Consider the following 12,769-nt stretch of genomic DNA (forward strand, 5'->3'; position numbering starts at 1 on the left):
GCACCTGTAGTGACCACATATTCCAATTCTGGATTAGTGTGATGTTTCCTTTAAGACTATTCCATTAACACCTTCTTACCTGATAAGATGAATCATTCTGCTTTCTACAGCTTTCCTGTTATCTTACTTTCAAGTAATCATTGTTATAAACTTATCTCTTTATCTCACGATTATTCAAATTACTCAACATTTGATAAACTGTCATGAATGTAAACTAAAATAACAAAATGTAAACAGAAAAGAAATCAAACTTAGAACGAGTAAGTATTAAAACTGACACATTACTCCAGAAAAATCATGAAAAAGGAATCCACAATGATGAAAAAAAAACAAAGAAGTATCTACATTAGGAATAAGATAACAGAACTGTCTTCATTTCCAAGCCACAGAAATAAATTACAATACCGTGGAATTGTAACATAGAAAAAACAATCTGACAACTACTAATCTCATGTAATTAAAGACAATGTGCTCTTATAGGAATACTTTTAATACAAGTATAAGTTGCATCTATTAATGTAAAACAAAATGTACAGATGTAATGTTATTTAACAAAGAGATCAGTCAAAACTTAATTAAGGAAAATACTTGAATACATAAAAAAACATGCCTCCCTGATCATACATAGTATTTACAAAATAGAAATATAAAATAATATTACTATAATCCCACCTTATGCTAATTTTATTTTCCAATTGAATTAATCAATGCACCAGTTCTCTGGGTGAAGATGTTAATGGAAGTAATCTGATTCATGTCTTGTTCAAAATATCTTGATGGAAAAAAAAAACACGAAGAACGCGGTACATCTGTTGCTTCTATAATATATCCTGCCAACTCCTCACCTCGTATTGCATAATTAGGCCATAGGGCTGTTGATAATGAATTTAACTCTCCGCCAAGATGGTAACGACCATAAAACATAAACGCAACTGCAGTTTCCTTATGAGTCCAGAAGCGGTTTACCACCTCGCCTTCCAGGCGGTTCACTAAATTAACGTCCGACTTATCTTTACATCTCAAGTTGTCGGATCTGCAGGACACTAAAATGCTATCATTGCCATATGGTTTCTTCAAATCTGAGAACCATTCGTTTTTAGCACCCTTCAGGTGCCTGGCTGTTTCAATCCACTCACGCACAGTGTATACATCATTCAACAAATTCTGCGAAGTGTAATTTGCAGGCATGATCTCATCAGCATTTTGCAATATGTAATTGTTCCTCCACTGAGCTCTGGGGATGGGGCACTTCATTTTAAAGTTCTGCCTGACACTAATCACGGTGTCAGGATTGCTCAAATAATCGACAGTAGCCTTAAGTTGGTGAGAGTAACTGTCTCAGGTGATGGTACAAATCTCTGAACAGTATCAGTTTCGTTCTTTGGAAATAGAGGTACATATGTCACACCAGATTTAAATATTCCAATTGAATTAATCAATGCACCAGTTCTCTTGGTGCACATGTTAATGGAAGTAATCTCATTCCTGTATTGTTAAAAATCTATTCCCAAATACCATATGGACGGGTTCCGAATTAAGGCTTTAGTTCTATTGTCAAAAATTACTTTTTCAACCATACCTAACTGGACACGGTACAACTGATGAACGGTCATGTTGTTCAATCTCTGGACATTATGTAGAGTATCCACAACATCTGTGAAAACTTCTTGACTGCTGAATCCAACGCCACGTGTTGAAACTGGTATCAGGGCTTTATTCACACGAATTTCACTCTCACAGCTACTGTTGTTGTATACCTCTTCTTGCCACTCAGCAGATGGGCCTAGCCATTCCTGGTCATCCCCAGCTCGGTAGTGGGGCTGGCGACCGCGACCACAACCACCTCTTGTTTGCATTTTTCTTCCTCTATGCATATTGAAAAATACACTAATGTTCTCCTCGAAACCAAAGAAAAAAACAATAAAATACTATTACTATAATCCCATCTTATGCTTACCTAGCTTCTATCCTGCTGACAAATTATATACCACAAAACTGATACACATACATGTCCCCACAGCTGCTATAACTAACATCCTATATCAACTGGTCAACAGTCAATCAGTCACAACAAACTACAACCAGAATCCTCCTAGTTTCACTGATCACAGGAGCCATCTTTCCAACCATCACGCCATCGTTCATTCACTTTAGAACAGTCAAATTCTGGTTTACCAAGCCGAAGATTGATATTGTTATGTATTCTGCACAGCCACTGGGATAAATCTTCTTGAGACTGTGTTTCAGGTGGAGTAACTTTAAGCCTAAAATCAATCCAAAACAGAAATAATAATAATAATAATAATAATAATAATAATAATAATAATAATAATAATAATAATAATAATAATAATAATAATAATAATAATAGTTGAAGAACACAATCGCTCATTAAAATAACGGGTTAAATGAAACAAAAAATGTGTATGGCTACAGAAAGACGGACACGCATGCACATAATGCAACATATCATGAAAGATAACAATGAACATTCCACAAACTTATCATCAATGCAATTCAATGTTTTAGTGTAAAACACATGGGGTGCAATAAAATTTGGAATACTAATAGTGACCATTTCACTAAACACCTATACACATATTATTTGATGTGAGCAGTTGAATTCCACAATAGTTTACCCAGTGTTAAACAGTAATGCTGCTTTCTTTCTTCTGAATACTTTGACAAATTTAATTATGTCAATGAAGCACTGTATACTAACTACTTCGTGAATTTTCAGCAGTACTAGAATCGTCTTCAACTACAAGGCTAGTTCTGGAACGTACAGAAACATTTCAGCAACAAATGACCAATCTTTATGGACACCACTGCAACTGCCAGAAATTAAAACAAATGAAGTCTGAGGAGTTAATGTAAGAAAACTGACTGAAGGAGATCCTTTAGGAATAAAACTAAGATTTCCTTTGAGCCAAATCTCACTAACCGACATGAAGCTTGCAAAATAATTGCCTGGCATTACTGAACAAAGTAATATTAGAAGACCAAAAAATCCTAATTCAACCTCCGGTCTCAATACTGTTAAGAGCAGATAATGAATATAGCCCAGAGAAAAGTAATCATCTTCTGAGTTACTAGGAGTCAGCAGTCTGCACTGACTCAGGGTTAAATTGGCAAATGCTTGTCAGGCTTGATAAGACAACCTAAGGATCTCAACCCCCCCGTGGAGACCTCTACTACGAGTAACCTGTCTTTTTATATAATATTATTATTATTATTATCTCCAAATACATCGCAAATGGTAAATATCCTGGTGGCAATGGTCTCTTACAGTAGTGTAATAATAAAGTAAAGTTAACACAATTACCCAACAACAACAACAACAACAACAACAACAAAAACAACAACAACAACTAAAACAACAACAACAACAAACAACAAGAGTACAACAAGCAATTCTATGGAAAGAAAATATTACAAGAAATACTACTAATTTAACATTCTAAATCCAGCATCATATACAAATTCACACATAACTAAAGTATTTCCAGTGCTTAACACTGCAGCTTACAATACTAAAGGTTGAGCTTACTAGTAGCTTAACATTACAAGTGATAATAACGTGAAGTCAAACCATAATTAAACAACAACAACAACAACAACAACAACAACAACAACAACAACAACAACAACAACAACAGTACAACAAGCAATTCCATGGAAAGGAAATATGACAAGAAATATATCATTATATACAAATTTACTTGAAGAAATCCACCACTTGGTGTTGTTGTTGTTGTTGTTGTTGTTGTTCTGGAGGGCATCTCTCAAAATTGATTTTACATGTAAAAGAGATGCTTAAAAAAATGTAGAGTCTTCTTCACTACATATTTGGGGAAGATGCGAGAATAACTGTTCTCGCATTCTCACAAGGATCAACCACACACAATATTCAGCACATAAACAGTGCTTCATATGACATACGCAGCCTTCTATAAACTGGGGGAAAGTATAATTCATTACATTGCCTCTGCTCTACCAGGACAAATGTATGGATTAAGGGCCGATGACTTAGATTTAGGCCCCTTTAAAAAAACACCTTTTTTTTTTTCTGCTAGTTGCTTTACGTTGCACCGACACAGATAGGTCTTATGGCAACTATGGGACGGGAAAGGACTAGGAGTTGGAAGGAAGTGGCCGTGGCCTTAATTAAGGTACAGCCCCAGCATTTGCCTGGTGTGAAAATGGGAAGCCATGGAAAACCATTTTCAGGGCTGCCAACAGTGGGGTTCGAACCTACTATCTCCCGAATACTGGATACTGGCCGCACTTAAGTGACTGCAGCTATCGAGCTTGGTAAACAAACACCATAATCATCATGTACAGATTAACCATTACACCTGTTTTAGTAGGTAACTTCAAGTACGTAGGTCCTATTATAGCTAAGTTTGCAGAAGGGAGTTCCACTAATAATAATAATGTTTTTTTGTTTTATCTACTTCTACGGATTTTGGAGATACCGAAGTGTTGAAATTTTGTCTCGCAGGAATTCTTTTACAAACGGGTAAATCTACAAACACTGGCCTTATATATTTGAGTACCTTCAAATACCACTGGACTAACGCAGCATCGAACGTACCAACTTAAGACTCAGAAAGCCAGTGGCTTAAATGTCTGAGCCACTCAGCCCAGTGGAGAGAGCTCCACTGATGGGATTTCAAAGGTATATTTTCATTAAAACAAAAAGGAGAACACCCTCAAAAATATACCATTCCTGCCAACTTTCAAAAAAGAGAAATCCAGAAGATCCTAAAGCGGAGAAATTTTAACAACACGCGTGTGCGTCGCAAAGTCTTGAGACATAGTGTAAAAGGACAGCAAGGGGAAGATTACAAACAATACTAATACAAGTCAAATATATGTTATTATCACCCCTGAAATTAAATACACAAAGTTACATCTTGATGAGTGCTCATCTGTTTCCACTAAACACTGGGAACAGTTTACACAGCACACGAACAGTGTTGGAACTACTAGGCTCGGCTTTTGGGATCGTAAATGATGTTACGCGAGTAGTTGATGCACACTGAACATTAACAAGCACCTCATCTTTAAGGAACGAAGCAGTCGATCCCATTACTCTTAACAGCCTCTGCAGGCATCTTCGTAACGATAGCCATCTTGTGCAAAAGTGTTTCAGTATCTTCTTTGCTTCCTTGTTGCGAAACTCTTGGAATTTCTTAAGGCATTCCTTCTTTTTACAACTCTTTTCTAAATAATACAAGATGTCAACTAAAAGTTCATCAACTTTAACAGGAAAAGTGCTTGCACCTTTCTCAGCAGCCAAGTTGGCACGAGCAACCCTGTATGAAGACAGATGACTGTGCTTCCCTTAAAACATCAGCAACTCCATTCTTCTTTGCAATCATGACTGGAGCATTGTCGGAACAGAATGCTACACAATTCTGAATTGGTATTTTGTAACACACTAACTGCGAAATTACCAATATTACGTCCCATTGAATAACCCACCAAGCCTGGGACAGACAACACTGAGCTATCTTTTCCTGCTTTGCCATAAAACAGGTAACGACAATAGGGTAAAACTTAGCATTACTGGTACTATTTTATTGCTTCCCTCCATAGCTAATGAAAATGGTTCACATTGCATGTAACCAATGAGTTCACTTCTTGAATCCGTAGCCATTTCTTTCAAAATGTGTGTGGTTTTCGTACAACCGTAGCCATATATTTTTTTAAATTTTTTTTTTACAATTTCTGATATTTGAAACAGTTTCCCAATCAGAGCACCAGGATGATCGGCAGCAGCTAATGGGATATTATGTTCAATTAAAAATTAAGTGAACAAGCATTCTACTCTTTCTATATCAAGGTCGGCTCCAGAACAGGTAAAAAACAAATTAATTGTCTGACAAAGTTTTGTGTTGGAAATGTGTTTAACAGATTTCATGTGATGTATTAATTCTGTTCTTCCTCTGTGAGAAATGTTTGTATCACACGAGCACATGGAAAAGAATGCGAACATTTCGCCTTTCCTTGATCGTATAAGACAGTGGCGTATGCTTAGGTTACCCCTTTTCGATGGTTGGTTTAGTGAACATCAATCCTTCAGAGTTTTCAGCTGCAGCCAATAGCCAACGTAGTAGCCTGCTGTGTAGTCAAGGCTGCTTCACGTGCTGTCGTGGCCTCTGCTACTGTCAGTGCCTCCTCAGTGCTCAACCCCTGATCAGTGGAGATGGTAGCCTAAGGTTTAGCAAATTCAAGTACGGCTTTGTGGCTAAATGGATAGAATGTTTGCCTTTGGTCCGATGGTCCCGGTTCAGTTTTCAAAATCAACCTCCTCGTACTGTTAATTCCCCTGGCTTGGGGACTGGGTGTTTATGACGTCTTTGCCATTCCTTTTCCTCTCATTAGGTCACCACCATGCCTATGCAAATGCCATGGACTATTATTAATAATATTAATATTATGGTAATTAGCCTCCTTGGGAGATCAGTGGTGGTGTCCGACCCATGATCACGGGTTCGATTCTAACAAAAGAGAATACTAAACCTGAAAGATTGCATTTCATTTTAGCAGATCTACCAATAAAAAGAAAACTATACTGTTCCTATAACAGCAGCCCTGCAGTGTCTTCCACCAAGGATGTAAAAGTAAACGGGAGTGAAATACCAGCGCTCTGTTATCTATATACTTAAGTCAGAAGTATGAGGTGATGAAGTGTATATGATGAGTAACGCATGGTTGATAGCAGTGACGATCTGACGGACCGAAGCCTAGCACGCCTATCCCCCCAGTCACCGCTCCTATCCGATATACAGCAGCAGGTTGTGTGGGGCGAGTCGTGGGGACGGGGACGAGAGTCTGGGCTTCGATATCTATCTCCGATGCCTTGAAATACGTGCAATGTTTTTTCTCACTGCTTTCAAGGTTTATAAATGGAACAATGAGTCAGATGCTTACATGTGTTTTAGACCTACATCATTCTCAATTGAGGTTTGGGCTTCACTGATAGCCTTGGTAGCCCTCAGTATATGCCACTGGTATAAGACAAGGAAATTCAGCAGAATATGCCTTCCTAAAAGATTGATAATATAGTTTCTTAGTTGAACTCACTACAAACACCACTAAAAATACTAAATCGCTTACAAATTAATCACACAATTGCACAAATTTCAGAACTACTGCCAATGTTACTCACACCCACACACAAACAAAGCCTTTCAACTGCTACGAAGCACGAGGCAGTTACCAAAGTTGTTATATACAAATTCACAGACTGCTACTTTTCACTGATTTCTTTTCTTCAAAATCACAGCCTGCTATTTGATTGGAAACATCTCAGTGAACGAAGTAGCAATTGAGATCGAACAGGTGACAAAAGCACGGTGAAAATCGAAACTGATACATAACTGATACATTTACTGGTCGAATTTCAAACACTGCATCTCGTATTACCACGTACTATCAAAAGTCAAACAAATCCGATTTGACCGCAGAAAGCGAAATCAAGCGCATACATACATACATACATACATACATACATACATACATACATACATAGGCTCTTTATAATTTGATACCTTCATTTTCAAGAGATATCAAAGGATACTATTGTATGTGAGTTTGATACTTTAATACAGCAATTTTTAATAATTAATCACCATCAACTCCTTAGCATTTGTCCCACAATGGAACAGGGTCTGCTGTTTTGCAAGCAAATTTCCAATTGGTTCTAACATGGCACATGTCTTCTTGAAGGCTATCAAACCAGCATTTCTAGGGTCGAAAAGGGGCCTATATCCATATGGTATGATGCGAAGTGTCATCTGTACAACAGATGTACCTCTCTGCACATTACGTGGCCGTGACACCTAAGTCGGGTCTCACGCATCTTGTCTACAATTGGGGTAACTCCCATGATGTTTTGGATTTCTATGCTGGTGGCATGATCTAGCCAGGTCAGGCCATGTGACCAGCGAAAAATGTGCACCTCCATGACATGAACTGCTTGTCTGTGCTTGACCTCAGAGACATACAGAGCAACTGGGCAAACAACAGTCCTGCAAACCTTGGGCTTCAGGTGGACTGGTATCCGACGATCGCACAGAACACCAGTAATTTTTAATATTGTCAATTTATCACAAGTAGCATATTTTAAAGTGGTCACAAAAAACATGTTTAGTATCAGAATCACTTTTCTGACAAACTTACATCAACATCATATGAATTTAAAGGAAAGCTTCATTTTCGTATTCTAATCCGTAATTTCCAAAGAAATAATGTAGCAGATTTCACAAGAGTAGAATAAAATAGACACCATCTCAGTGGTGGCGCGTGACTTTCATCACTGGGGGTTTAACAGAAGAAAAAATCCCCACCCCCAAACCACTCCTCTCCCCCACCACCTTTTCAGTTGCAGGCCGTAACCTTCTAAAATAAGATGACAGAGGTTTTAGAAATGTGATCAAATACGAACGAAGCAGACAATGCATGCCGAACTTTACCACATGCAAAATAAGAAATGCTTCACAATCAACTTACCCCATGCAAACAGCTTATACAAAAAATCCATCCTGCCTCGCAAACTTATCTATAACCGCTTCACTGAAGTCCACAGAGTCTTGAACCAAGCCCTTTTCAATTGACAACATAGCAAGAGCATTAAGTCTATCCTCGGTCATTGTGCTGCGCAAGAAAGTCTTTATTCTCTTCAGGGATGAGAAGCACCTTTCTGCTTCCAATGTCATCATGGGAATAGTAATAACTATATTTAAAAGTTTTCACTGGCATTACCTTGCCACTATTCTTTGCCTCAATTATTTTATGATGGAACTAACATGAATAAGCTCCTCTCATAAACATTTTTGGAACTAAATTTTATTCACGTACAAATCATTTTCAGATACCATTCATCAAGATGGGGACTAATGCTAATTTTAATGTGCTTTAAAATCACGAACTACTCATATTTTCTACGTTTGTGTATGTGGTTCAGCTCATTTGTGTTTTACATATGCACCAGCTAGAAAGAACGTTTTGGCCGTGAGCCTCTGTCTGCTGCCGCTCTCTCCCGAAGGGAGCTTGAACTTCCTTGCCCTTTATCTAACCTATTGCGCAACTTGCTAGCGCACCTCCCTGGCGAGAGTAGCCTGCCTGTTGTTGCAGAAGTGAGCAAGGAGTTTGTCTGCTACGAGCATGGAGCCCGGAGGGACGCTTTATTCTCGCCTCGTCATGAATCTATCTGACCCGATGGATCCGGGTTGAAGTTTAATAATTCTATGGGGTTATACCCAAGGAGTCTCTTCAGGCTCTTTTGGTTTTTGTAGTTCTGAAACCCCTTTGTCAACCTTTTAATTAAAATTTTATAGAGTGGGTATCTTCAAACCTCGTCGTCGTAAGTGCTACTACCTCTTCGAGTGTGTAAGTTTTAACAACGCTAAATTAATTTCTGGAGCACCTGAGTTATACGGATATTGGTATTTCAACAAAAGTTTATGAACCACTTAAAACTGTCATGCATGTGAAATTTCCGAATCTCAAATCTGTGTTTTCTACATTCTGGTACTTGGTTTAGGGGACTATTATTATTATTATTATTATTATTATTATTATTATTATTATTATTATTATTATTATTATCATCATCATCATCATCATCATTATCATCATCGTCATCATTTTGGCTTTAGTAAAATTGTTGAAAATAGACGTTCCCTTTGTGTAAATGGCTTGTTGGGCAACTAATTATTCAAAATTGGTATGTTAACCATTTTAATATTATTAAGGTAATTGTAAATTATCTAACCCTGTTGAGTAGGGCTGTATACGGGTATTTGAAATCTTTATTAAGCTTTGAAGTTTCATTCCCCTCTTTTATTTTATTCTGGTTTATTAATTTATTTGATCTTTTCCTTTAATTAATATATATATTTTTTTTTTTTAGGGACTTGCTTTTCTGTTTTTCATTTGTCCCTATCTTTATATTGTTGCGTCCCAGCTTGGGATTGGCCCAACTCCTCCTAAGGTGGGCATGCTTGTTGCGGTTGCCTTGGTGTTGATTATTAATGTTGTGGTGGTAATTGGTTTCGTGCTGGTTGATGACCTTGCCTATTTAATTGGAAGTAGTTCATTTGTGTGAGATTGCGTTATTTGAACCCAATCCCAGTTGCTTTCTGGAAATTTTTCTGCTACCTACGTTTTTATTCGTATTGCATAAAATATTTTTATTGACTTCATTCTATTGGGGAATGCGTGTTTGATTCTCTTGTGAAAGCTCCTCGGGTAACACTCTATATAAGGCTTTAAATTTTGTTTAAAGTAATAAATTTCATGGTAGGGCTCCGTATTGAGTTGAGACTTAACTTAAAAATGAGTACAATTTTATTGTTCCACCTTCTCAATACTTAAGATTATTTAGCGTTTGTTAAAACATTATAGGTACTAGTTTCGGTCCGTTTTTTGGACCATCATCAGCCTAATCGAGAATATAAACAAAGACATAGTCTAAAATAAAATGATGTGGATGAAAAGGGGGAATGGGATGGTAATGAAATGACATATAAAAGTAAAAACGTTATGCAAAGTTACAATAAATGTGGCCAGAACAAATTAAAATTAACAGAAGTATAAAAGCATTATGATGTCATTTAAAGTCACTTGATGACAAAGTCTTAGATTAAGGTTGAACTTGTGTTGCACACTTAAAATCAAGTGATATCATATGTGAATTCCTGTGTTTCTGGACGGTTCTAGAAGCAAGTTCCACAGTAGCGCAGAGGGAATAATCCAAATGACCAGTATAGAATTGAGGAGGCTGGACTCGTTTTTATGTAGCGAAAATAATTGCTGTTTTTAAGGTAGTCTCAACTCAGTCGGAGCCTAAGAACCTGGAGAACAAAACGGAGTTAATGCGAAAGATCTTATAGAAGAAAAACAAAAAGAAGGGGCAAAATAACGGGTACTCACCTTGCGCTAAATGTGGACAAGCTGCAGGAATGAGTGCAACAAACAGAGTGAGAGTCACGCAGAATAGATCAGCAGAGGAGGAGAGAGGGGGGGAGGGGAAGGATGACGTGAGTGTGGAGGGAGACGGGAAGGGAGGGAAGGGGGAATGGTTCAAGGCGGATTGGGGGAAGAGGGAATTTAATGGTATTTGTGGTGGTGGGGTACCTTTAATGGATTTAAAGAAAGGGTTATGAACAGCTGATTTGTTTTGCCTATAGTGGGAGATGAAAAGATCAAATAAAATATTGGGTTTCTCAGTAATTTCATTAAGGTTGTAGTTGGCGTTAAAATATTGATCCAAGTGTATGTAAAAGCTTTCAATTATGTTGAGAAGAGGTCCCTTTTTTGCTATTTCGAGAATGACCAAATCTGTTTCGATGTTGGTAAAACTATGGTTATAATCGACCATACGTTGGCCAATGGCTGAAAATTTGTTGTATTTGATCGCGTTGAAATGCTCAGAATATCTAATATTGAAGCTCCTACCGGTCTGCCCTATGTAGGAAATATTTGAGCATGTGTTACATCTGATTCTGTAAACACCTGATTTCGAGTACCTGTTTATTTTATTAATATGTGAAGTGTTATGTAAGATGTGCATGTTGTTGTTGCTGGTTTTGAAAGCTATTTTCATGCCTTTCTTCTTTAGGAGATTAGTGATCATGTGAATACCATTGATGTAGGTAAAAGTGGAGAAAGAATCGTGTTTGGATGATTCTTTTTTAAGCGTGGTCTTAGGTCGGAATTTGTGTTTACTGATGATATTTTCTATGAATTGGTTATTAAAACCATTGAATCTAGGAATGTGGCGGATAGTATTCAGTTCTGTGTGGAAATCTTTTTTATTCATGGGTATATTGAATGCTCTGTTTATTAGACTGTTGTAGGTTGCTTTTTTATGTGGGAAGGGATGAAATGAATCTTGTCGGATTGTGACGGCCGAATGGGTGGGTTTTCTGTATATCTTAAAGGTTACGGATTCCTGTTGTCTAGTGATGGTTAGATCCAAGAAATTGATTTTTTGATCTACTTCTGACTCTAAAGTGAACTTAATGTGAGGATCGATGTTATTTAATGTTATAAGTGTGGTATTAGCATTTTGCAGTTTTTCGTTAATAACTACAAGGACATCGTCGACATATCTGGCCCAAAAGAGGATGTTGTCAAATTTATTATTGATTGTTGTATTCTCGAGAAAGTCTAAATAGATTTCCGCGAGAATCCCGGAAGCAGGTGAGCCCATTGCTAGGCCATTTTGTTGGTAAATAGTACCATTAAACGTAAAAAAGTTATTGTTAACTACCAATTTGAGCAAAGTGATAAAGTCTTGGATTTCCAGTTTACTCAGGTGACCGCTACTTTGTAGGTTATTTTTGATGATGGGAATTAGTTTAGAAATTGGCTTTTACATACACTTGGATCAATATTTTAACGCCAACTACAACCTTAATGAAATTACTGAGAAACCCAATATTTTATTTGATCTTTTCATCTCCCACTATAGGCAAAACAAATCAGCTGTTCATAACCCTTTCTTTAAATCCATTAAAGGTACCCCACCACCACAAATACCATTAAATTCCCTCTTCCCCCAATCCGCCTTGAACCATTCCCCCTTCCCTCCCTTCCCGTCTCCCTCCACACTCACGTCATCCTTCCCCTCCCCCCCTCTCTCCTCCTCTGCTGATCTATTCTGCGTGACTCTCACTCTGTTTGTTGCACTCATTCCTGCAGCTTGTCCACATTTAGCGCAAGGTGAGTACCCGTTATTTTGCCCCTTCTT

The 12,769-nt window shown here is 37.6% G+C and overlaps 1 protein-coding gene across 2 annotated transcripts in view; it reads right to left on the reverse strand.

Moving 5' to 3' along the window:
- Positions 1-12,769, reverse strand: part of Alr (Evr1_Alr domain-containing protein Alr) — a 156,501-nt gene that overhangs the window by 37,691 nt on the left and 106,041 nt on the right. Inside the window, exon 4 of one of the 2 annotated variants that reach the window (XM_067145038.2) lies at positions 470-2,264. The exons of the other annotated variant lie outside the window; for it this stretch is intronic. Within the exon in view, the coding sequence (XP_067001139.1) occupies positions 2,099-2,264 (166 nt within the window). The 3' untranslated portion in view covers positions 470-2,098. Of the gene's footprint in view, positions 1-469; positions 2,265-12,769 lie in introns of those variants that run through there. 2 annotated transcript variants of the gene reach the window in all.

Source organism: Anabrus simplex, chromosome 4 (assembly GCF_040414725.1).
Source record: "Anabrus simplex isolate iqAnaSimp1 chromosome 4, ASM4041472v1, whole genome shotgun sequence".
Lineage (NCBI taxonomy): Eukaryota > Metazoa > Arthropoda > Insecta > Orthoptera > Tettigoniidae > Anabrus > Anabrus simplex.